This window comes from Neltuma alba, unplaced genomic scaffold (assembly GCF_004799145.2).
Source record: "Neltuma alba isolate B1F8T4 unplaced genomic scaffold, ASM479914v2 tig00012937_pilon, whole genome shotgun sequence".
In the NCBI taxonomy this organism is placed as follows: Eukaryota; Viridiplantae; Streptophyta; class Magnoliopsida; order Fabales; family Fabaceae; genus Neltuma; species Neltuma alba.
Window position 1 is genome coordinate 1770 of NW_021637303.1, and position 26065 is coordinate 27834.

The window sequence follows — 26065 nt, forward strand, 5'->3', positions numbered from 1 at the left end:
AATTGAATGTTAAATTAAGTCTTATATAAGAATCAGAAGTGATATAACTAAAGCTTTCCACTTAACTTATACCGAAATTAATAACCCATGCGCGTAATGAAGGGTGGCTTAATCCATCCTGAGCTCTACTTCGTCACTCCCTTCTCTGTCTCCTGAAAATTGAAGTCGTCCACCCCCCTATGAGATTATTAAATAAGTCTGAAAACAATCACAATTGACATTACGTGTCACCTCACTCGTCGTGTCCCGCTGTTAGAGTGTGAAGATTACATCATTCTACTCCTACCTATTGCAAATGTCAGCAAGAGTTTAAAAAAATAACTTTAAAAAATAAATTGAAATATTATTGATAAAAATAAAAAAATAAAACTCATAAACTAACTCTTACATGTACTGGACTGGAGAGAATACTTTTGAAAAAGAGAACAAATAGATCTCCCGCAGAATAAAAATTCCGTGTTGTCGGCTAAAATTGTGGATTGCACAGTATATGTGCACATTACATGAGAAAACAAATATCCAACCCGAACAGGATATTATAAAAAATACTCTTCAGGTCCTTAATATAAGACCCATTTAACTAATTTGATTAGATTAAGGAAGTTAGGTAAGTTAGTTAATTAAATAAAAATGACACATTTTTTCTAAAACACCATAATTATCTTTATTAATACCTTCTCTCTCTCTTCTACTTGATTATGGTTGAGGGAGTATCCATAGGGGTAATTTAGATAAAATTGATAAATATGTGAAATGGGTCTTATATTTAGGACCAAAAAAACTCAAGAATTGAGTCCTATATTAAGGACCGGAGGAGTATAAGTAATTCAATCAAAATTCAAAATTCACTGTAACTGTAAAGTAGGAGCTAATAATTAATAATAATAACTAATATCTTAAAAGTAATAAATAAGAGATAAAACTAAATTATCTAGAAATAGTCTTAAAAATAAAAGCCATTAAAAATATTAAATAAATATCGCTTTATGGTGGATTTGAGAGGGAGAACGGGACATTTGCATGATGGACAAATACCACGTCGTTAGTGGATTCTATCTCCACGACCAGAGGTGTCGCGCTACAGTGAAGTGTTAACTTCTTGCCACGTGTCTTCAGTCCTCGCAAAGACAGCAAGTTATCTTCCGCATTCTATATTTATGCTTGTAAATCCAAGCGGATCAACTGGCAATCAATCAGTTTTATTACTGGGATGATCCCATATGAAATTGCTTTATTCGCTGGTGGTACTAAATGATTAACTAATCGTCTAATCCTCAATTCATCTCTCACATTGGAAGGTAAAGATTGGCAGGTTTAGTTGAATTGTAAATTTTCCAAAAGGCAGACACATAGTAGGCTTCCACCCACCGACTAACAAAAAAGATATCCACATGAACACCTTTTTAAAGAAGAAAGGAAAAATGGAAAAAAGGGGGAAATGAAAAGAGGTGGAAACTGTAAAGGACACAATGGTCAATGTCATGCAAGCATCAAGCATTCCCACCCATTATAATCCCAAAGACGGCACTCAATAGTCATACGCACAAACCGTCCAAAAAGAAGCACATGATCCCATGATGGAAGAAACAGCAACCATATTGGCTGCAATCTCCGCCCTCCCTCCTTCTCACCTCTCCGATCTCACCCACTCCATCGCCTCCGTCGTCCACCGCCACCATCTCCGTCTCGCCTCCGTCTCTCTTTCCCAACCCCTCTTCTCCCTCGCCCTTCACTACCTCCACTCTCTCTCTTTCCCAGAAGTCCCTCCTCATTGCCCGCCACCTCCTGTCTTCCCTCCCAATCCTCACGCGCCACTTCGAACCGCCGCCGCCTCCATTATCTACTGTCATGAGACAGCGTGACCTCGACGCTGTCCTGCTGCTCCTCTTATTCTGTGATGCCCACCAGAACCACCCGCAAGCCCTCGAAGCGTCAGTTTGCGATTGGCGCAGAAATCTGAGCAAGCTCTTCTCTGATAAAATGTTGGGGATATCTCTACTCCTATCGGGAATGCGGTGCCACGATTTTGATTCCCTATATTGAGATGGTGACACGGTGTCGGAGACTGGTGGGTGCAATGGGCTGCGACGGAGGAAAGGGTGGCGGGGAAGTGGCGGCGTCGAGGACGGCGGTGGTGGCGCTGCCGAGAGTGGCGGTGAGGGCGGGAGGAAGAGAGTGCGTGATATGCAAAGAGGAGATGAGCGTGGGGAGGGATGTGTGCGAACTGCCATGTCAGCATGTGTTTCACTGGAATTGCATATTACCGTGGCTAAGTAAAAGGAATACGTGTCCATGCTGCCGGTTCCGCATGCCGTCGGATGATGTGCTGGGAGAGATCCAACGGCTGTGGGAGGTCTTGGTCAAAACGTGTGGGGCAGAGTGGGGCGATTAGAGCGGGGCCCACAGAATGGGTAAAGACTAAAGAGCGAAAGGCTCGTGTTGGGTTCTCGGTGGTTTGTTTTGATAATTAATTTTGGAGGCTTATGTGTACAGTGTATGGATAGATAGATACTCGTGTGGTTAAGGGGAGAGGAGAAGCACAATTGAAATACGTCCAAATCGACGCCAGATGGGCTCGAATGGGCATTGAATTATTGGTCCCTAGTAACGGATAATGTATGTGGATATGTATTGGAGGGTACGGGGCCGAACAAAACTGAAGAGCAATTCACACTGTAGCTTTTACAAGGTGGTAGACTGGCAGGAGTGGCACGTTTTAGAGCTCACGTATGTTCGGATTTCTTTTTGTTGTGGCCATAATTATGTTAGGAGTTAATTTTGTATTTATGGCTGATTTTCTACAAGTCACAGCTGGATCCAGGTCTCAAATTAAGAGCCTTGAAACATACATCTCTTGAATGGACAAGGGAGACAAAGTCCTTGTTATTGATGAGGAGTTTGAGTCATTTAGATATCGTCACACACAAATTTCAGAAAAAGATGTACCAGAATGTTAAACCGAATGTTTTCTTTTTTCATTTGGCCAAATGTTAAGCCGAATGTTGCCGCTGCATGATTGTTTATTGTTGTACTCCGTAAATTATTGAACCTTTTTGTCATCCAGATTTTTTTCAATTGTGTTGACCTGTTATTGTTACGATGTGTGATACTACCTCTTGTCCTCAATATAAAATCTTGTTTGACTTTTATTTTGTCCTAAATATAAAATCCTAATCTATTTTTTCTATCATATTAATATATTTTTTTTCAAGACAGTCTTTCTAATAATGATAGTTCTAGCCAATACACTTAATTAGTAAGGATATTTTAGGAAAGACAACACTTATTTATTACAAATAACTAACTTAATTTTTTTTAGTCTCCTCAAATTAGTCAACTAGCTCTTATAATTAGGACCGGAAGTAATTGAAGTGATTTATCAGGTCTATGTTATAAAGATTTTTTACATGTTTCATAATATAATATGTTCTTTTTTCAAAATGTTAATTTTTTCGGCTTATATTCTTATTAATTATAAAAAATTTTAAATTAATTAAAAAATCTCCTCATTCTTTTTATTGGAGTAATTTTGAGATTTCTTAACTTCCTAATTTTTTTAAATAATTAATCAGAGTGTATAAAAAGGACATAGTAATATAATTTTTGCACGTTGGGGTTGCATTATGATATGGGCTCTATCTCAGAGCTAGCCCAAATACTTGGGCCAATATCTTTTTCCATCCATAGTACAAATTAATCCGTTCTCATTTAAGGCATCAGTTTACCGAAAAGGAGGCACGATGCAGTCATTGCTCTTGTTTTGTTTCCAATGCACTACCTCCACTATTTAATAGAAATTCTGATACTTAATAACAAACTTAGTTAATTAATTTAAATATATTAAAAATATTTGTTAAGTTAGTTATTTATAATAAGCAGGTCTTAGCTAGAACTACTGTTTGATGAAATCTTTAATATGTGTAACTACTTACAATGATTATTTTGAAAAAAGTAGATCAATATGAGAGACAAAGTAGATTAAAGTCTTATATTTAAGACCAAATTAAAAATCAATAAGGAACGAATCCATTTTTTCTCTCTTATTTGTTCATTTTTCAAAATAGTTCTTGTAAATAGCTGCACATGTTAAATGTTTTATCAAATAGTTGTTCTAACTAATACACATTATTAGCAATGATATTTTAGGAAAAAGAATACATATTTATTACAAATAACTAAACTAATTTTCTTAATCCATTCAAATTAGTTAACTACTCCTCTGACCCTATTTATAAGTTATTTTCAACATGTTTTATATAGATTTAAAAAAACCTTAAACTTTATTGACTCTCATTTTAAATTCAACAACTTTTCAACTTTATTCCTATTTAATATATATCATACTTCATGTAAATAAAGTCAACACAATAATAAATCAAAAATAAAATTATATATCTACATAAAAAATTGGGAAATTGCAAAAAAGACCTTGGAATTGCAAAAACGCAGATAGGGACCTTGACAACTTCACTTTGGGTTTTGACAACTTCAGGGCATATTATTCTTGTCAAAACCCAAAGTGAAATTGTCAAGGGTCTCTATCTGCGTTTTTGCAATTCCAAGGTCTTTTTTCAATTTCCCCTAAAAAATTTCTCTTAGTATCCTATAAATAATACTAGAAGAATGGTTATTATATCAAGGACATGAGTGGTAATTATCACTAATGTATACCATCACGTGCTTTCACAGACGGTATCAATGTCAAATCTTTTCGGAAGTTCCAGATCTGGGTTAAAATCAAAATCTCCCCTGATACGATACGTGGATGATAGCAGAAAGATTATAGAGAAAATTGAAATGATGCAGACGAAAGAAGATTAGCTGCATGACTTCTACAGAAAGATGCGACGCACAAATCGAGGAAATCTTTCCTGATGATTGTGGGGAACACTATTAATACAAGCGAGAGTTATATTCACACTTGACAGCATGAAATTAATTCAGACTCACTTCTTTCTCTTTAGTCACTGTTATTTTTATTCAGTTTTTAAGTTTATGAATGTTTTATTTTTTTGGTATGCACAGATATCTTTTTATTAGAAAGAATCCTACTTGAAGCATTTTGAGCTACTAAGTATGAGTACTTCTTTTAATAAAAATTTAAACATTAATTTGTTACGGTAGGAACGACCGGTCCCATCCAACCATATGTATTAAAATGTTGGTGCGTGGAATAAGCACAGAGCTCAGGTGGTCATGTGAAATTATACAAGGCTGGGAAGCGATCGTCGTTATTGGTGGCTGGATCTGAAAATAATTCATGTGATGGCGTATTTTCGGAAGCTGTTACGTTCATCCAAATCCAAACCATGCAGCACCCATTCACAAGTGAAGAAGAAGCAGACGAGAAAGAGCGGTGAAACCCTCCAATTGTTGCACGTCACGTGATTCCCCACTAAACACCAGCAAATGAAACCAGACGAGTGTGTAAATGTACATGTTTGTTCCTGCACTTTCAATTTTGAAATCTTTCTGCACTTTCCCTCCCTCGTCCAATAACCGCTTCTCTGCTACATTTGTCACCACCACTCGCTGTTATTTATCAAGCTCCGTGATTACCCAATTGTATTATAATCATGTGGTTTTGCCTCTCACACTGAGAAACACCCAGCTCAATACTTTAATATCCAGCGTAATATTGATACACAGGGATGAGCAAAACAGAGGCCTATTTCCATACATTCGTACATAAATATTCCGTTGAGAGAATGGGATATTTTCATGTGAAGGTGGCTATAGCCCCCCAAATGGATATTAATGGGCCCCAGTAACACAGAAATTGAGAGTCACCGTCTCACTTATTAATGCCATTCAACCATTCTTGGAGGTGGAATCTTTATAACCATTTGACCGTTTTCAAGGACGTCGATTTCATCTTGAGATTAATCCGATCTGAAACTGATAGTTTGTGTGTGTCCATTTTAAATACCAAAATCTCATATTATTCTACATACAAACAAACAAACCCACTCTTTGGCACGCTCATTCTTGATTTTCGAATACTTACGGTGGCTGGCATCTTTGTTTTCCTGAACATGTGCATCATCACGGATTCTCCTTGTGACCCAGACTTAACTAGGACGGCATTTATTTATTTGTTTATTCCTTCCTCGAGAACAACCTCTCTGCTGTAAATTTAGGGTTTGAATTTGATGGCATTTAAACGTGTGGGGGTCAGTTTTGTGTACTGTGAAGTTGATGCCACGAAACGACGGAGAGTAGGCTAATGGTAGGTACCGTTTCTGGCAAGGAGGTCCATAATAAATGGAGGTAAGTTTTTGAAATTTTCCTTCTTTTTCCTCTCTCTCTCTCTCTCTCTCCGTGTTCGCGATAACTTATCTTATAGTACATTTCAAAATGTGTTATCTTAGTGACAAGAAAATGGAAGGAAGAGAGGGTTTCAACACTATCGAGTGCCTCAGAGCAAGATTGCTTGCAGAGAGACACGCCTCCAAGCTGGCCAGTGACGAAGCTGAATCTCTAGGCCTCAAGGTATTCTACTCACATTCTGTTTTATTCTGTGGCTCTTTCTTTTATTATTGTCCAGAAAAATGAAATTTCTATTTGGGTGGTGGACAGTTGATTGAGCTGGAAAATAAATTAAGACAAGAGATTAAATTCAGAGAGAGAGCCGAGAGAAGGCTCAAATTTTTGCTGAAGAAGCTTAAGTCTAGCAACATTTCATCCACATCAGGGGAATCTGAGCAATCTTATTCATCAGAGAAATGTGAAAGTTCGTTTACAACAAACAGTTCAGCTTCCACTGACGCAGAAGAGAACGAAACAAAGCCTCATTCAAGAGATTCGCCTATCTCCGGGGGTTCTATGCACCAAATTTCTAAAGACTCCATTCAAGCCCATAATGGTCCTCCCGTTTCAAAAGATTGTGATTGCCCTCAAGATCTGCGCGAGAATCCAAGTCCAAACTCTGAAAATTTCAACGACAGCGAAAACAGGTGTTTAATTTCAACGCGCAGAACCATTGCGTTTGATTACAAGTTAATATGTTTTACATGCATTAGTTTAAAATAGCCCACTCTCTTTGTCAGGGTTTCGTTTTCAAGCTCCAAATCATCAACAGGAGTTTCCACTGCTCGGGACACTAATATTTACAGTTCACACACAAGTCCAAGCAGCCCAAGCTCCCCTGAAGACCCAAGTCACAGTCCAAATCTGAGCTCTGATAACGACAAGAACGATGAAATCAGACGCGGAATTTGACGAAACAGTGCTTTATCTCATGATTTCACTTGTTTTCAACGTTGAGAATTTCGGATTTCTGGGGGTAACCTCAAAGACCATCAATGAGGATGATAGAATAGTGTGATTGAAGCTTGTGGCTGCATACGGAGGGAAGCTAGCTTCTGGGCTCAGTGGGAAGTGGAAGGCAAGTGAGAAATAGTGGTAATAGTATTCTAAATAATGTGCATGTTTTATTATAGAAATTAGAACGCGAGAGATGAGATTAGGGAAGGTGAGGCAAATGAGATCACAAGAGCAGCGTGGCAAAGTTGGTGAGAATGATCAGAGAAAGCATGTGAGTGTGAGGATTTTAAGTTTCTGGTCGTAAATGAATTCTTGAGTTGGTGGATATGGTCACTTGACTCTTGTTCTTTATTGGTTCAAGACTAGGCGGGTAGGTTGAGATCAAAAGGCTTAATAAGTTCACGAAATTAATTGCCATACTATATGAGTGTGAGGACAGGAAGATGAATAAGATTTCTTTCTAAATTTTGATTGCAACGTATCCATTATAGCATATATGTATGTGCTAGTGCTAGTAAAAATAAATAGGACCATTTCCAGATATGATTTGTTTTAATCAATTAAATATATTTAAATGATGAGAGACAATTCAAGCTGAATCTCACGTGCTCTTAACTAAAAATGTACGTTCTATGGAAAAATAAAGGAAGCGCCATAAAATATAAATTAAATAATAATAATGATGATGATGTGTGACGCACTTTTTGTAATTATTGTAAGTTAGCAATTCAGTTTCAAGGATGTCGCATCCCTCTTAATTTAATTAGTTAAAAATAATTTTTTTATTCATATTGCAAATTTGCAATTGCTAATGAAAATCTTTCTTTTAAATTAGGCAAACCTACCGTTATTAATTAACTCTTGCCCGATAATTAACTGATAATCTGAACTTATTCATCTATTATTTTTCTTGTAATTATGCTGTTTTGTTTGGTCCCTCAAATTTACATTTTTTAGTTATTTAATTTTGTAATTAAAACAGTATGCATAAGGGGAGAAAATAACGGTAAAAGTGTAATTTTGTCCCAATCTTATTTATTAGTTGTAGCCAGTACTTATGATGCAGTTTTACCTACTACCTCTTATTTTTAATATAAAATCTAATTAACTAATTTAAGTAGATTAATAAAATTAGTTAAATTAGTTATTTATAGTAAATAAGTGTTATTTTTTCTAAAATATCCTTACTAATCACGTGTATTAGCTAGAATTACTATTTGATAAAAATTTTAATACGTGCAACTACTATAAGGACTAACTTTTAAAAAAATAAATAAATATGAAAGACAAAATAAATTTGTACCTGATCATGGGTAAAATTACTCTGGAAAGAGATTATGAGCAAAACTGCACCATGAAGTGAATCGAAATGGTGCTAGGTGAATGTGAAAAATAATACTAGCTCTTAGTATTATACTCATAAAATTTCACCTTTACCAAAAAAAACTAATGTAAATTAACTCTACTTATTATGAAATATAAATACAGGAGAAAAACGATATTTCGAAAATGAGTCAACGATTGTTGGTGAAGTATGGGTGAGTGAAAGCGGCATGAAGAGAGCGTGCGATGAGACACGTGTGTTACTCATACGGGTTAGGCGGTCGAGAGAAGCGAGAAAGAACGAACCAGAAGCTTCTTTAACATTCATGTGATCTCTCACATTTCCGGAATATGTCCCTTGGAATGAGACTAATGACGTGGCAAATTTTTATCAAACCCCCCTGACGTGCTTCTTCCTAACACTCTGTGAGCTAGTGGCCTTTTTCCTTTTTAATGGCGAGTTAGTTATGTCGTTGCATTTAAATGAGAAGGCGCACAGTAGCAGGCATCTTTAGTTTTCTATATCCACGTATTCCGATCCCAAAAATGAACATGGAGATGAACAAAATAAATCACAGCATAAAACTAATAACCAAATAATGGAGTCTCCCCATTTGGAACTTCCTCACAGTATTTATACATTCCTCTAATAAAGTAGCCAGTCTTAGATATATTGGGAGGAACAACAATATGGTAGTGTTATCAGGATCCGATTGGGTGTTGAATCGGTCAGCATATTGCTTTCAAAATCATGATGAGACCAATCTCAGTTAACAAACTCTGATAGTGGGGTGGAATTTTTCACAATATTTTATAATTTAACAAAAATCGCTGAAACTAAGCATTTGCTGTAAATATTTACGAGTATATAATTTCTAACAGTTACTATTGATCATATATATACACTTAAAAGTGAAGTTAAAATCATAATATATAACGTGCAAAGAATTTTAACAGGCTGCAAATAATACAACTCCCTTTTCAGATATCATGCATTCGTATTGGTTAGCCAATACAAAATACAAAAATTTTAGAAAATTATATTATTCATAGATTCCTCCATGCAACGTCTTAAATTTTTTAAAATATTTTTTTCAGACGTTTTACTGAGCATCGCACAACTTCATTTTTATTTTTACTTTGAAATTCATAACCATATTAATTTCTTCTCGAGATAAAAATAGATAATACTGGAAAATAAAGTCGCCAAATTATCCAACACAACTACTAACAGACCAACAGCATAAAGGCGGGAGTTTAAAAAACTGTCGGTCATAAACGAAGCAATCATGAATTTAGAAAAGTTTTGGATTCTCACGAAAACTAAAACAAGGAAAAGAATAATGTAATTAGCATATGAAATTGGAAAATGCAAGTCTTACTATTAGGCGACCAAAGTGAGCCTGAAACCGAGCTTTCCAGTTTAAAAAGGTGGAGATCATTGGGGACAAAGGGAAGGCAAGAGAACCACACTGTCAGAGCTTGTAGTTCAAATCTCTTCATTTTCTCATTTTAGATCTTGTCAGACTCTCTGCTCTTAGCTTTGAAGATAATGTGCCATAAAGCTCCAAATGCTTCTCCATGCACTGCTCCCTTTCGTCACTAAGATCTTCGACCAACTCCGTCATATTCAATCTCTGTGTTCCTCAAACACGGAACAAGACTAAGGTCCCAGAACCCATTCAACTCAGATAAGGTACAGAGCATCAGAAGCACTCCTCCACATTCTCTGAACTTTGCATGAAAACTTACGGTCTTCCTCACAAGGTACACTTCTTATTTACTTTAGCCCATACCCATATGCTCTTTTATCTGAATTCTCTTCACTTCTTGTCCTCTCTGCTTCTGGTGGGTATATATAGCTTCAGGAACTTTGATCTCAGGGCAAGGACTTTGAGCTGAAAGCCTGAAACTGACGATTGTTTTGGGTTCAGGTCTGATAAATAAATCAATTGCTGCATCATTTTGAAGATATAAATCTGAAACACAGGTTTTTATTAGATTGAAGAGTTGCCTGAGAAATGGTTCGATCCTGCTGGAAACCATCTGTAGAAGGTGAGGATGGAGACTTGAATGGGAGAGTCGATGGACTGCTGTGGTATAAGGATTTGGGTGACCATTTGTACGGGGAATTCTCAATGGCTGTAATTCAGGCCAATAGTTCATTGGAGGATCGATGCCAACTCGAATCTGGACCCTTCACTTCCAACCATTTGGGTCCTCAAGGGACCTTCATAGGGGTCTATGACGGCCATGGGGGATCAGAGGCCTCGCAGTTCGTCGCAGACAATCTCTTCTTCCATCTCAACAGTATTCACTCTCGTCTTTATTCTGATTTATAACCATCCTGTTATTCTGGTTTTCTCTTTCTTCAGACAAATTTGCACAAACTCGGGAAAAAAGTTTGGTTCTTTTTTTCCTGTCCTCTCATTCCAGAGTTGTACTTACCAAACCTTTTTTTTTTTTTTCCCGGTGTGATCCAGGGTTTGCGAGTGAAAAGCAAGCCATGTCAGAAGATGTGATCAAAAGAGCATTTTATGCGACAGAAGGGGAATTCCTGTCGGTTGTGAAGAAGCAGTGGCTAAGTAGGCCAGAGATTGCATCCACAGGAACATGTTGCTTGGTTGGGATAATTTGCAACGACATGCTATATGTTGCAAATGCTGGGGATTCCAGAGTGGTATTAGGAAGAGAAGAGAAAGCAACCAGAGATATGGAAGCTATCCAATTATCCGCAGAACACAATGTCAACATCGAAACTGTGAGAGATGAACTTCGGTCCAAGCACCCTTATGATTCACAAATTGTGGTCGCCAAGCACAATGTTTGGCGAGTGAAAGGCCTTATCCAGGTATTATTCAGATTACAGACTCAAATCCTTGTAAGCAACTTGGTAACACAAGTACTGATACGAGTCTTCTTTTTTGCAGGTTTCAAAATCCATCGGCGATGCGTATTTGAAGAAGACAGAATTTAACAGGGAGCCCCTGCCATTCAAGTATAGATTGCCTGAGCCCATGTTTAAGCCAATTCTTAGTTGTGAGCCATCAATATCAACCCATAAACTCGAACCACGGGATCAATTTCTCATCTTTGCTTCTGATGGATTATGGGAGCATCTCAGCAACCAAGAGGCTGTTAACATTGTGAGCAATAACCCACGAAATGTAAGGTCACATTATTCGCATTTGAGAACTTTGCAGCCGTAACTGTACCTTAAAAGAGATGATTTTGGAGTTCCAATCTGACTAGTGCTTGTGTTTCACGTAACACAGGGGATTGCTAGGAGGCTTGTGAAGGCTGCACTTCGGGAAGCGGCAAGGAAAAGAGAGATAAGATTCTCGGACCTGCAAAAGATAGAAGAAGGAGTGAGGAGACACTTCCATGATGACATAACAGTAATTGTTGTATTTCTAGATCCCAAACTGACTCATGATGGGCACGGCTCTCTCTGGGACCTTCCCCTTTCAATCAGAGGAGGTGGCTCTGCCAACTCTTAGTGGAAATGATATTGGTCTAGTGGTTTTCCCTTGGTTATGCCTATGTCTCCGGAATTCTGAAATATCAAAGTCCCACAACGTTAACAGAGCGGTTTCTCATTGAAGCTTTCATGATTCTTACGTAGAAAAGTATCCCGCTATCAGATATGATAAGAGTACCAAGAATTTAGATGGGACAGATTAAGCTGAATTCATTACTACCAAGGGAATTATTGTTATCATTTCCTCCCAAGTTCTGTGAAGTGTTAAATACTGGTTAAGATGAACACATTTTACCAATTTCCATGTACAATTCCACGGCTTCTACATTACAAGTTCACAACCGTTCATTACTTTTCGTTCCTCTTTCGTTTTTTCCCCTAGTGAAAAAACCATCTTTCTTTCTTGTTTTTTTTTGGTTGAAATAATCCTTAAAATGATTTTAACTGCCAAAGTCACAATACCCCAGTGACAGCTGCAGCGGCCCATTATTTGGTGTTGTATTTCTTTATTTATTTTAAAATTACTTTAAGGTTCCACGCCACATCCTAAAATATTATGAACTTCATTGAAATCAAATGAAATCATCAAATTGTTGTGGAGTCTCCTCCTAAGCCTTAATTGTGAATAAGTTTTGCTATATATTTATCAAAATATCTTTAATTAAAAAACTGAAAAAAATTCTCTCCCTCAATTCATTAGTTGTTATCTTTCTGTAATGAAATTATTAATCTTCTATACTAGAGTTATTGATATTAAAGTTTTTTATTTGCAACTCTAAACTTTTAACATTAACAACTACCTGGATGAATAACTATCCTTACAACTAACATAAGAATTTACTGTTCGAATTGCCATTCGTGAGGCTTAGCTTGACCATTTTCACCTGCATTTTATGAGTGCCATAAGAAAGTACTGGGAGCCAAAGTTCTAAATCTGCTGGCCCTGCGACGGAGTATTAAAACTAATTTTACCCCAAAAGCCATACATTTAAAAGTTTTTGCTTCCCAAGTCAAGATGTTTATCCCCGTCTCTCCCCAAAAAACGAAACTGCAGTGGGCCCATACATTTCTCAATGATTCATGGATATCCAAATGCAGCCATTGCCAACATTTGCTGGTTTAAAAAAAAAGGAAAAAAAGCCATTGCCAACATTTCTCCATCATTTATTTTTATTCCCCCTTTCATTTATGAGAAATATGTGCTTGTGTAATCTTAAAAAGAAAAAAGTGTCACATAAGTACCCCTAACATAACATCATCTGTTATGTTTAGATGAGATCTTAGGTCTAAACCTAACATTCATATGTTAATGTGGGTTCGTACATTTAATTATAAATTATTTTTTTTAAAAAAAAGAAAGACCACCCTTCTACATATGATAATAAAATCTCAAGAATAAAATGGTAGAACATGTATAGTATGTGCATAGTGTTTTAAATATTTTAAAAGTTATGGATAAACAAAACCCTTTGGTACCGTAATTATGGACATTTGAAAACAAGGGGACAAGAGAGATTGGTTGCAAAGAACATGGTGAAAAAGAATCAAGATTCCGAAAACTTCCGCTCAAATGGTTTCATCCTATACTCTAACAATCCAAAAGGGAGAAGAAGCAAATTTTGAAACACCCCCCCCCCCCCAAAAAAAAAAAAATCCTTGGCTTTAGATTCCAGATTTCTAATCCTACTAAGTTTGAAGACAAGAAAACACTAAAGAAGAGAATTGCTAATTCCACTGAGGTGTCACTAATCAAAGCAAAACTAGGGCAACATAAACGTAAACTTCAGAATACTTTGATGTTGATCATGTCTTGGCAGAATTTGGTCCAGAACAGGGAAGATTGCTGCACCAGGGGATTACTGTGTCAAAGCGTAGATACAACATGACGGCCACCAAAGGAATCTTGAACTGTTATAGATTATACCTGCACAAAGGTTTCCAAAAGACTAAAAGAAAAGGCCTGTAGGGATGCTACCATTAATTTATCAAGAACATGATCTAACTGCACCAATTAACTTACGATAAAATTTCCGACTAATAAGGAAGCAAGCAGCCGTTCAGGTCCGTCCGGAAGCTCCGCCTGCAATAGTGGCCTTCTAATCTAGAACAGTCGAACTAATCAGTACAAGAAGCACCACAAGCATAGCCCTTTTTTATCCTTCTAAAGTTGCAAGTAACCATAGGGCCTTACTGGCTCAATATCTTCTTTCCCGTTAGCTTGAGATAGAGAACACGGGGGAGGATTTGAAAACCTACAATCAGATAACAGCTAAGATGTAAAACAAGGTTGATATGCACACTCAAGTCTCCTGCTACATGCAGTAGGGGGCACTTCTATGCTAAGGGGAAGAAAAAATTCTGATATACACCTAATTGCTCTTGCCTTCCTTTTCTCTTCCTCCATTGGGTCAATTGTGGAAACTGGCGCAAAGCTAGGAAGCCGAGCTTTCTTCCTTGGCTTATCATCATCAGCAGTAGATGAATGCGTAATGCCAAACCTGGGAGGGATGTCATATACTGATATCATCATCATCATCATCATCTACACACACAGAGATCGCCAGCCAAAAACATTGCGAAGAGCGGGACAAGTATAGGGGGAACTTGGTGCCAATTCAGCTCATTCATTTAGTGAAACTGCAAGTAAATGATAGAATTAGGAATTGAAAAACCTCTCTTCTCTAGCCCTTCCCTTTAGGTCATTTGATCTTGATGTTGATGATGCTTGTAATGTGGACCCAGGGCCGAACCTGCAGTAATGAGAGGTGTAAAAAATATGCGAAATCAAATCAGCACTAAATTCCACCCACCGATTAATTATCTTTTGCTTTAGACCAAAACCAATTTAGTTGAATATTTCCAAGGGGTGCCCGTATAGGATTGCAGATATGCTATAGGTTGTTTTTTTTCCTTAAAAAACAACCGAAATGAAGAAATATAAAATTAAGAGCCTAAAATCTCTGTGATTTTTTTCTTTTTATAAAAAGCGACATTTCGACGTAAAGGAAGGGAAATTAATAGCTAAAAATCCAAAGAATTCGAAACTTAAGTTAGAAACGTTTACTCCAAAGGCTCTTCCATTAACTACCTCTGAATTGCATTCCAGTACATATCAGCATGACTTGTTCATAAGTCCTGGCATATTATTCATTTGACTTCCTCCTTGCCATCTCCATTCTTATACATGCAAACCAGAGTGTAACACGTTTACAAACAGCTATACACCAGCAAACAAATCAGATGCACACGAAACCTAAACAACTCGAACAATTTGAGGAAATTGCCGTTTGGGTGATTGATTCGCCTCTCTTGGTTACAAGAGGTAATAGGAAAGATGATTTGTTGAGGTTGTCACGCAGTCGAACATATGGAAGTTATAGAAAGGAAGAAATAACAGAAAAGATAAGAGAAAATAAAATGGGAGATGGTTTATAATGAATCTGTTCACATTCTTGTTTTAAAATATATTACTTTAATTTAACTTAATTTTTTCGCCAATATTACTGTAATTATTTTAATGGGTAGCTTAGAGTTTAAAATGTTTAATTTCTGGTCATGTGATTGTAGTTATTAATTTTTTTGAAATTAATTATATAAGATATGGTACTCTATAAAATAAACGAATTTAATGCCCACCAGTATGTGTAGGGACAAAATTTAAACTAATCATGAAAATCAGGGAATGTACTGCAGATTTTTCATCAACTGTGCGGATTCCGCATGCACAAAACCCGCCTAGTTTTATTGATATCTTCAGAAGTGCACATGCTAAGTCGGGAAACATTGCATGCAACAATTTTTTTTTTCTCACGATATTTCCAGTAGTCTGGTTTGGATGGTCCTAAGTAGTTATGGCGGACTTACAGCAAGATAGTAAAAGCAATTAACAATCATAGTTCTAATCTTGAATGAGTTATCGCCAGTGATATTAGAGAATTACTCATGATACCATGAAAGAAAACACTCGTGCTTAGCAAAATGTGCCGTTCCAAAAAGCCAAGGAGCAAAAACAGCCCAAATTACCAACGTTGAATAAAATGTTACCTTTCGACTCGGGAGTTGCGCTTCTCTTGCCTACACAGCTGGACAGAAATGCCGAATCGCTCCGCTCGTCGCATCTTTTTCTGAACATCGGTAAGGGGGGCATCATTGCTCGCTTCTGAAGCCACGGCAGAAACTATCCCCTTCGGTTCGGAACCCCCATTCGGAGAGCTGCCGGTGTTGTAAGTAGCTTCGGAGGCCGGTTCTTGGGTCTTGCCAGGGTGTTCCGCGGCAAGATTCTCTGCTTTCGGTGTCTCCGCCTGGGTTGCCATTGGAACGGTTGCAAGAATTTATGTCATAAAAATACGTGAATATTAAAAAAAAAAAATTTATATATCAATCATCATCAATCAATCATTATTAATTATTAATCAATCAATCAATCAATTATATTTTTAAAAACTTATAATACATAATTCGTTTTAAAAACAAGTCGAGTATAATATTAAAACATCTAAATATATTTAATTGATAAGATTTGAATAATATTTTGATTGGAATTTATGTATATTGAATTAAATGAGGAGTATCGTTATTAAATGAGATTTCAATTTGAAGGTCAAATGAAGGAATTAATAATTAATTTTGAGTTTAAATGATATCTTAATTGGGACTTGAATATATTAAATTAAATAGAAAATATCATAATTAAATAGTACGTCAATTGGGAGTTTAAATAGAGAAATAAATAAATAATTTTAAATTTTTATATGGTCTTCTTAATTTTTGAATTTCTAATTCAAATCTCATTTGAATGAATAAAAAAAATTACACGTCTATAAAAAGTGAATATAATTTTGAGCTGCCTTCAATAATACAATTTATTATCATTTAAAATTTAATCAAATATTTTAATCCGGACATCGCACGGGAAGAAATCTCTAGTTATATAATAATACATGTATTAGTTTAAATCTGAGAAGGTGTTTAGTTATTACCAAAAATATTTTTTAAAAGTATTTTTTATAAATCAAAGTAAATTTTTTGACATATTTAATTTGTATATCATAAAAACAGTTTGGTTTTTATTTAAATTAATTCTTCGGTCAAAAAAATTAATTAACCCTGTTTAAAAAGATTGTTAAAAATAAGTAATAATTATACTTTAATATTTGAAACAGAATATATACTTGAGAATAAAATAAGTTATAGATTAAGATAGGTACTATTCGACTGCAGTACTTTCTGTTTTAAATATAAAAGTTAATTGGCTAATTTGAATAAATTAAAAAAATATTATCCTATTTATAGGCATAAACAGAAGGTTTTTTTGTTTTATTTACAAGTCACTTCATTAAATTTTCAGCGTGAATATATTATTTTGTCTTCCATTTATTATAGTACAAGTAGTTATTTCTTTTGAAAGGTATATATATTAAATACAGGTAAAATTAAAAAATTGTTATATTTTTATAGAGAGTTAATACATTTTAAGGTTTTTTTTGGTTGGTGTGATATATACTGAAAGTGCCCAGAATGATAAGAGCAAGTTAATTTAGTTGTTTGTAATAAATATGTATTGTCTTTCCTAAAACATCCTTACTAATCAAGTGTATTGGTTAGAACTAATATTATTAAAAGGACAACCTTAAAAAATATATATAAATCAAATGAGATTTCATACTACCTCCGGTCCTTAGTATAAGATTCTGTTTGATTCTTATTTTTTTAATTATAAGACCCCAATCTACTTTGTCTCTCATATTTACTCAATTTTTTTCAAGATAATCCTTCTAATAATTATAGTTCTAGTTAATACACTTGATTAGTAAGGATATTTTATAAAAAACAACACTTATTTAGGACAAATAATTAACTCAACTTACTTTTTTAATCTCCTCAAATTAGTCAACTAGTTTTTATAATTAGGACTGGAGGGAGTATTAAGAACCAGAAGTAGTATAATCTACCTCTAAATAATTTCTATGTATTTAAATTTACAGGAAGTTATTTAATTTAGTGGCTCGGGGTTCTGGTTTGTGTGCGCAGCTGCTTAGAGAATCACGTGCTGTCATTTTTATATTATTGCATACAGCAACGGGATAATGAGCTAAACTGGTTGGGTTTGATGATACTACTTCCGCTAGAATTTTATTTATAATCTATAAATAAGTTTTTATAATTAAAATCAAAGGTAGTACATTTTTGGTTTTCAGTGGATGGAACAATTTGCTAAACTAATCCTACCTATGTTGCAAATTACATGTGAATCTTATATTTAGCACCGCATCTAATGCAAATTTGCTGTATTGTATGGAATTTGAATGTGAAAAGTCAATTAGTTTCATATTTTATACTAATAAAAAACAAATTATTACTACCTCTTATTCCTAATATAAAAATTAGTTAACTAATTTTAGTATATTAAAACTTTTTATTAAGTTAATTATTTATAATATATATGTGTTATCTGTCTCAAAATATTCTTATTAATCATATGTATTAATTAGAACTACTATTTGATAGAATAAAAAACAAATTACTGCTACATCCAGTTCTTTGTACTATCTCCGATTTTTAATTTGGTCTTAATTATAAAATACTCATCCACTTTTTCTCTCATATTTATTTATTTTTTCAAGCCAATCTTTATAATTATGGTAATTCTAGCTAATATACTTGATTAGCAAGGATATTTTAGAAAAGACAACACTTATTTATTACAAATAACTAACTCAACTAGTTTTCTTAATGTATTCAAATTAGTTAACTAGCTCTTATATTAAAGACCCACGGTTGTATAAGAGCTAGTTAACTAATTTGAATAAATTAAGAAAGTTTGTTAAATGAATTATTTGTAATAAATATGTGCGGTCTTTATTAGATATTCTTATTAATTATGTATATTAGTTATTTGATAGAATCTTTAATATGGGTAACTATTACAAGGACTATTTTTTTAAAAAAAGATAAATATGATAGACAAAATTAGCTAGAGTCTTATATTAGAACTAAATTGAAAAAAAAAAACTCTTATATGAGTAGGCAGGCAATATTTAACGCTGTATGAATTTTATAACTCTTATCTTTATCTTTTATATGTACTCTCAATTTTAATATACAACCGGATCTCGTCCCCGTCATATTGCGCGTCAGGACACACATGATGACACGTGCTTATAATATGCACGACATACATTTTGAGATGAATTTATGATAATGGATTTATAAATAATATGGTTTATTGTATAGTCTATATTTTATATGATATATTTTTCAGAAAAATTGTAAAGAAGTTGATTACGACCCCCACGAAAAAGTAATTCGCAGCTGAATAATCAAGCACAATTCTCAGCTTTTTTTATTTCTCCTCAAATGAACATTTCATATCATGAGATCAAATTTCCTTCACATTAAAAAGCCTGCTGGTTTAGGTGCAAATGACTTCTGGTACACGACAGAAATTGCATTTTCAATCTAAAATCACGGCGCATGTAATATTCAGTACCATTGTCATTTTTTCTTTTCGATGGAACCGCCAGGTTCATCTTTTGTTCCATTCACCTTGTTTTTCCTTTCCCTTCTATTCTAATTTCTGGTTTCTCTTGCCCCTCTGATGATCGTTTCATATTGGATTATCTTTTAGATTGTACGTTAGCCATACTTGCCCTTTCGCACAACGTGTCTGGATTACTGGGAACTACAAGGTTGTTTTTATCGCCCTCCCTTCTTTTTTTAACCATCTCTTACTGGAAGCACTTACGCATTTTTTAGTGTTGTTTGATCAAATCATTATTATGTTCGTTAGTCTTTTTCTTGTCAAGTGATCAACTTGTTGAACTTCAGGGAGTTCAAGATAAGATCAAATTAGTTGCTATCGATCTCGAAGACAGGCCTGCTTGGTGGGGGTTGAAAGTCTACCCTGAAAATAAGGTGTGTTTTGATAACCAAAGAAAGATGTTGATTTTCATGTTGCTGTAATTTGCTAATTGAACTTGGCTTGGTTGACTGAGCTATTTGATCCGACTGATGATTGATCATGAACTTCCTCGTTATTTTGCAGGTTCCATCGTTGGAACATAATGGCAAGCTTTTGGGAGCAGGTCTGGATTTGATCAAATATGTCGATTCAAACTTTGAAGGGCCATCTTTGTTTCCCAGTGTAAGAGCCTAAAGATTCCACATTTGTACATGGATCATGATAACCCCTGTATAGTGAAATCACAGTCTGAATATGTTTCAGGATCCTGTCAAGAGCGACTACCGTGAGCAGTTGATTTCCCATGTTGATGCGTTCGTCAGGGAAGGGTTCACTTCGTTGAAATCAGCAAATCCTGTACAAGAAGCCAGTAAGATTTGAGTTTCTGAAAAGGAGAGTGGTATTAAAATGAAAGGTACCGCTCAAAATTGGCATTTTCATGCAGGTCCTGCTTTTGATTTCTTAGAGAATGCTCTTGGTAAATTCGAAGATGGACCATTCTTCCTAGGCCTATTTAGTTCGGTGAGTTGAAATTAGGAATTTTGTTGTCGTTCTTGTTGTCGTGGTCGTTATATTTAACTAGGCTTCTCAGGTTGAGGAATTATTAATTTCTGAGGAACTCAGACTGCCGTATGCGAATTGCTCGTTGAGAGTATCATGTTAATGAAATAGTCATAACTTAAAGCAAAAACTTTGTCACATAATATTATCAATGATTTTGCCAACTTCATCTAATAATAATATCCATGATCACGATATATATGGTGACCATCAGGTGGATATTGCCTATGTTCCATTTGTTGAAAGATTCCAAGTCGTCTTTTTTGAGGTTTTCAAGCATGACGTGACAGAAGGAAGGCCTAAGCTTGCTGCATGGATAGAGGTACATTATAACCTGTACTGTTTAAAACTCTGGTTATTTAAACTAATTCGCCCGTGGCTATTTGTAAAACAGCAGAAACAAATATAGGTGATCATCAATTCAGAATTTCCCCCATGCTGGTTCCACTAAATGTCTTCATTTTTTGTTTCTTTGGCAGGAAGTGAACAAGATTGGTGTATACACCCAGACAAGAACTGATCCTCAGGAAACGGTTGACATTTTCGAGAAAAAGAAATTAATCAACATACAAACAATGCACGATTTAGTTTGAAACTGTCGTTGATTTCTGGCTTTCTCTTTGCTACTTTGCTAAGCTGTAAATTTCCGACTCCGCAGGCTCAACAGTGAATCCAAGATGCAAATTGTCCCCAGTAGTCGTAGAAGTGTCAGTTAAGTTATGCTGGTCCTTTGATCATCCGCCGGGTGGAGGATGGTGAAAGGACCTAGATTTCTTTTGTCGTATTTTGTTTCTTTGTGTAGTTTTCCTCTGTATTGTCTTACACAGTACTATGAAATTGGATGCGCCTTTCTTCTGCGGGAGAGGTTATGAATGGCTACTCTGTTATGATCTCATGGATAAGATCTTCAGTGCAGGTTATTCCATGCTTGCCTAGAGCCTAAGGGGTGCTCATCAGAGCGTGTTAGTAGCGCGCAATCCTTAATTTCAAATTATAGCCTCGCTTACAGCAAAGAAAACTAACAAACCTGCTCAATGAAAGCAACTCTCTGCTTGTCTACCTGACCATTACCCCTCTTGTAAATAAGTTCTCTCAACACTCTTGAGATTTGGGTAACAGAAACGAGACGGGTTTTGCTTTTAAAGAATGTAAACATCATAGGCAAAACGTCGATCACGGGAAACTTCCATACCCGTAAGTCCCATAAGGTCTGTGGCTTCACTGTTTTGTTAACTTTAAGGAATACACCATTGAAGATCTGTTCGAGAAGTCAAATAAGGAGGATTGCATTCGTCTGTTTGGTACGAAACATTAAAAACATGGGATTAGGATTATAATTAAGAAAAATTATTAAAATAGTACTACCTCCGATCCTAATTATAAGAGTTAGTTGACTAATTTAAGAAGATTAAGAAAGTAAGTTGAGTTGGTTATTTGTCCTAAATAGGTGTTGTCTTTCCTAAAATATCCTGGCAAATCAAGTGTATTGACTAGAACTATTATAGTTAGAAGAGCTACTTTGAAAAAAATGTATAAATATGAGAGACAAAGTGGATTGGAGTCTTATATTTAGGATCAAAATAAAAGTCAAACAGGGTCTTATATTAAGGACCGGAGGTAGTATTTAGTATGAGTAATTATTTGTTATATGAAATTAGACAAATTAATAGATGTGGGATTAGGGAATATCATTTCCTTTCATAGTATTTCCCAATCCCATATACATGGGTTTGGCTAGTAATTTACAACAAATAATCTCTTATGCTAAACATTGTTTTAGTAGATTTTCTCAATCTTAGTCTCAATCCCTATCCCTAATTTTCAATGCTTCCTGCCAAAGGATACCATAAAGTATTATTTCGGGTCCTTAATATAAGAGTTAGTAGACTAATTTGAATAGATTAAAAAAATTTGTTAAGTTAGTTATTTGTAATAATTATGTATTGTTTTCTCTAAAATATTATTGCTAATCATGTATTAGTTAAAACTACTATTTTATTGAACTTTTAACATGTAAAATTACTATAAGGACAACTTTAAAAAAAAAATAGATAAATATAAAAATAAAATAAATTAGGATTTTATATTTAGAATGAAATTAAAAGTCAAATTAGCTATTATGTTAAATACAATAGTATATGCGATATTTGCCTATACTATCTCTAAATCTATGTGAGAAAAATAACTTTTTGTTTTTCTATTACAATCTTTTATTATAATTTAATGTAAATGATTATTCATAAAATTATTTTTTGTTCATGTGTTTCTATTAATGAATATAAATATGTTAACGTCTATATAAGAATGAATGAAAAAAATAAAAAATGATAAAATTTAGGTTTTTTTGGAGCCGGAAATATGATAGATTCAATTTTCTAATCAAATTTTAGCACATAATTTTTTAAAATATTAAAAATTTCAATAGATAAAAAATATAAAATCATAAAATTTTATCAGATTTTTTTTTTTTAAAAGTTGCATGTAATAAGATTTTACTGGAGGAAATGGAACAACGTCATTGTTGTTCATCAATCTAAAATCTGAGTAAAGCACCCGATGCCTTTGCGTGATGATCGACGGATTACCTGAGAAATGAATGATGATGGAAAAGCCGCTTAAATACACAGATGGTCACCCCCGGCAGCGTCCGACGATCCCTGCAAGAACTCGACTTCAGAGCTTTTGGCTGCGTCATTCAGCATTGCACGGACCATGGTCTTGTTCGCCAAGCCAAGCAACTACATGCTCGCCTTATCCTGTTCTCAGTCACACCGGACAACTTCCTTGCCTCAAAGCTTATCACTTTCTACGCCAAATCCAACCACATCTCCGAAGCGCGTAGGGTGTTCGATGAAATTCCTCACAGAAATGTTTTCTCCTGGAATGCCATAATCATTGGCTACTCATCTAACGGTCTATTCCATCATGCGCTGAGGCTTTTTTCGTCTTTATCGTTCTCCGCCAGTGCGCAGCCTGATGGTTTTTCTATTACTTCTGTTTTGAAGGTGCTGGCTTCATTGTCTTTTAGTCCCACTTTTGGAAAACAGATTCATGGCTATGTTCTCCAACGTGGTTTGGATTCCGACGTTCCTGTTCTTAACGCTTTGGTTACATATTACTCCAAATGTGATCAGCTTGGATTCGCGAGGACTATATTTGACAGAATGCCCCGAAGAGATATTGTGTCGTGGAATGCTATGATTGCTGGGTATTCTCAAAATGGGTTTTATGAAGAATGCAAGCAACCGTACTTAGAGATGCTAGGTTCGACTGGGTTTAATCCTGATGCATTGACAGTTGTTAGTGTGTTGCAGGCCTGTGCTCAGTCAAACGATCTTAAATTCGGAATGGAAGTCCACCGTTTAATCAATGCGAATCAAATCAAGATGGATGTATCACTTTGCAATGCTCTGATCGGAATGTATGCAAAATGTGGTAGCTTGGATTACGCTCAGGAATTGTTTGAAGAAATGGGTGAAAAGGATGCAATTACTTATGTTTCAATCATTTCAGGGTATATGTTCTATGGGTTCGTCGACAAAGCCATGACTTTGTTCCGAGGAATGAAACATCCTGGGCTAAGCACCTGGAATGCTGTAATATCTGGTTTGGCTCAAAACAACCAGCATGGACGAGTCTTGGATTTAGTTCAAGAAATGCAGGCTTCGGGTTCTAGACTAAATACCATTACACTTTCTAGCATACTCCCTACATTTTCCTACTTTTCAAACCTGAGAGGAGGGAAAGAGATACATGCTTATGCTATCAGGAGAAGTTTCGACCAAACTACATACGTTGCGACCGCCATAATTGATACTTACGCAAAGTTGGGGTTTATCCATGGGGCACAACGGGTTTTTAATCAATCAGAATGTAGAGGCTTGATAATTTGGACAGCAATTATATCAGCTTACGCTTCCCATGGAGATGCTCGTTCGGCCCTCATTCTCTTTGGTAAGATGATAAATAGCGGAGTTCATCCTGACCCTGTGACATTAACAGCAGTACTGGCTGCTTGTGCTCACTCTGGACAAGTGGATGAAGCTTGGGAAATCTTCAACACAATGTCCTTTAGATATGGAATTCAGCCCTTGGCAGAGCACTATGCTTGCATGGTGGGTGTTCTTAGTCGAGCTGGTAAGCTCTTGGAAGCAGCAGACTTCATTTCTCAAATGCCATTTGAGCCAAGTGCTAGAGTTTGGGGTGCTTTACTGCATGGGGCTTCAGTTTACGGTGATGTGGAAATGGGCAAATTTGCTTGTGATCATTTGTTCAAGATTGAACCAGAGAATACTGGGAATTATGTAATGATGGCAAATTTATTTTCGCAAGCTGGAAGATGGGAAGAAGCTAATGCAGTTAGGGGGGAAATGGAAGAGATAGGATTAAAGAAGATTCGCGGTAGTAGCTGGATTGAAACAAGTGGAGGATTACTAAGCTTCATCGCTAAAGATGTTTCGAATGAAAGATCTGACGAGATTTACACATTGTTGGAAGGATTGCTCGGATTAATGAGAGAAGAAGGATATATTGTGCAAGAAGTATTAGATGATGAAAGTGCTTTTATTTGACAACTAAAATATGGCCATTAGTCTAGCATTACAAACTCCTTGCCCCCGGGGGGGGGGGGTCATTTTACTCAGTTTGGCATGCCTGAAAATAGATCGCTTAACTATTGAGGTAGTTTTTATGGGAAAACTAGCAAGCCCCTCTATCTGAGGACACAACAAGGATGTCAAGCTTTGTGCTTCACTTGACAAAGAACTTCGCTTAACAAACTTTATGCCCAGTGATTACTTGTTTTATGCACCAAAAGGGGAAGCACCAACCCCAGCAGACTCCCGCTTCGTTATACTTGGGTTTTCCCAACTGAGTTTATCACCGAGTTCTCAAATTTGTTTCCTTTTTAGAAGTTAGCTTGTGTTGGTTTTAAAATTGAAGAATAAATATAGAAAATGATTTAAGCTTTTAGGACTTTCAACTTATATACAGAATTATATATTGGTTTTTCCAGCTTAGTATTTGAGATATCTAGCTTGATTTTTTTTTCTTCTGTGGGTCCATGGTATTTTGGTGAATTAATCTTTTAATGCCAAATAAGGGCCAAGTTTTTTAAGTAATATTTTAAAATTTTAAGGTTACAGAATGTCTTTTATCTTATTTGCTCTAATTTCTAAACATGTCTCAAAAATGAAAAAAATTACGATGACCTTTGGCGAAATTATGCTCCTAATTTGCCTACCCAATCATCACTTCCGATAGCTCCTCCAGGCGTGCTGCGCCCCTTCTGCGGTTCAATGTCTCACCACAACGGCACAACCTCTTTTATCTTCGAAGCCAATCTTTAATACTTTTTTAGACTTGCTAAATATAAAACTTATTTTATATTATAATTTATATTATAAAATAAATTTTATATTTAGAATTAGAGAAATGTTTTATATATAGTTTATGTTTTTTGTCATCCGTCGTGG

The 26065-nt window shown here is 35.5% G+C and overlaps 6 protein-coding genes across 7 annotated transcripts; 5 read left to right on the forward strand and 1 right to left on the reverse strand.

Moving 5' to 3' along the window:
* Nucleotides 1-1448: 1448 nt before the first annotated feature.
* Nucleotides 1449-2988, forward strand: LOC114732818 (E3 ubiquitin-protein ligase SGR9, amyloplastic-like). The gene is given in 3 exon segments (XM_028920180.1): nt 1449-1756; nt 1758-2010; nt 2012-2988. Coding segments are annotated over 3 exon segments (816 nt in total). The 5' UTR covers nt 1449-1574; the 3' UTR covers nt 2393-2988.
* A 3238-nt stretch (nt 2989-6226) lies between these two features.
* LOC114732789 (uncharacterized) lies at nt 6227-7682 on the forward strand. Its single transcript, XM_028920128.1, has 4 exons — nt 6227-6270; nt 6372-6492; nt 6580-6956; nt 7050-7682. Exons 1-4 carry the CDS (start codon nt 6227-6229, stop codon nt 7219-7221), a joined length of 714 nt encoding a protein of 237 aa, XP_028775961.1. The 3' UTR covers nt 7222-7682.
* A 2279-nt stretch (nt 7683-9961) lies between these two features.
* Nucleotides 9962-12405, forward strand: LOC114732771 (probable protein phosphatase 2C 46). Of its 2 annotated transcripts, none has more exons than XM_028920105.1 (5): nt 9962-10356; nt 10452-10899; nt 11073-11440; nt 11520-11756; nt 11865-12405. In XM_028920105.1, the coding sequence occupies exons 2-5, from the start codon at nt 10611-10613 to the stop codon at nt 12087-12089; spliced, it is 1119 nt and encodes a 372-aa protein (XP_028775938.1). In that variant the 5' UTR covers nt 9962-10356; nt 10452-10610; the 3' UTR covers nt 12090-12405. The 2 variants fall into 2 exon arrangements, with proteins under 2 accessions (XP_028775938.1, XP_028775939.1); XM_028920106.1 differs by having other exon boundaries at nt 10524-10899.
* A 1184-nt stretch (nt 12406-13589) lies between these two features.
* LOC114732806 (protein MODIFIER OF SNC1 11) lies at nt 13590-16383 on the reverse strand. The gene is made up of 6 exons (XM_028920167.1): nt 16115-16383; nt 14743-14820; nt 14440-14568; nt 14262-14322; nt 14091-14171; nt 13590-13994 (listed from the first exon to the last, which is right to left on the reverse strand). The coding sequence occupies exons 1-6, from the start codon at nt 16381-16383 to the stop codon at nt 13989-13991; spliced, it is 624 nt and encodes a 207-aa protein (XP_028776000.1). The 3' UTR covers nt 13590-13988.
* A 3059-nt stretch (nt 16384-19442) lies between these two features.
* On the forward strand, nt 19443-21184 carry LOC114732807 (glutathione S-transferase L3-like). The gene is made up of 9 exons (XM_028920168.1): nt 19443-19485; nt 19557-19593; nt 19698-19758; nt 19898-19984; nt 20115-20213; nt 20295-20400; nt 20476-20552; nt 20806-20913; nt 21071-21184. The coding sequence occupies exons 1-9, from the start codon at nt 19443-19445 to the stop codon at nt 21182-21184; spliced, it is 732 nt and encodes a 243-aa protein (XP_028776001.1).
* Nucleotides 21185-23129: 1945 nt separating this feature from the next.
* On the forward strand, nt 23130-25233 carry LOC114732795 (pentatricopeptide repeat-containing protein At2g37310). Its single transcript, XM_028920133.1, has one exon. It carries the CDS (start codon nt 23219-23221, stop codon nt 25160-25162), a length of 1944 nt encoding a protein of 647 aa, XP_028775966.1. The 5' UTR covers nt 23130-23218; the 3' UTR covers nt 25163-25233.
* Nucleotides 25234-26065: the final 832 nt, after the last annotated feature.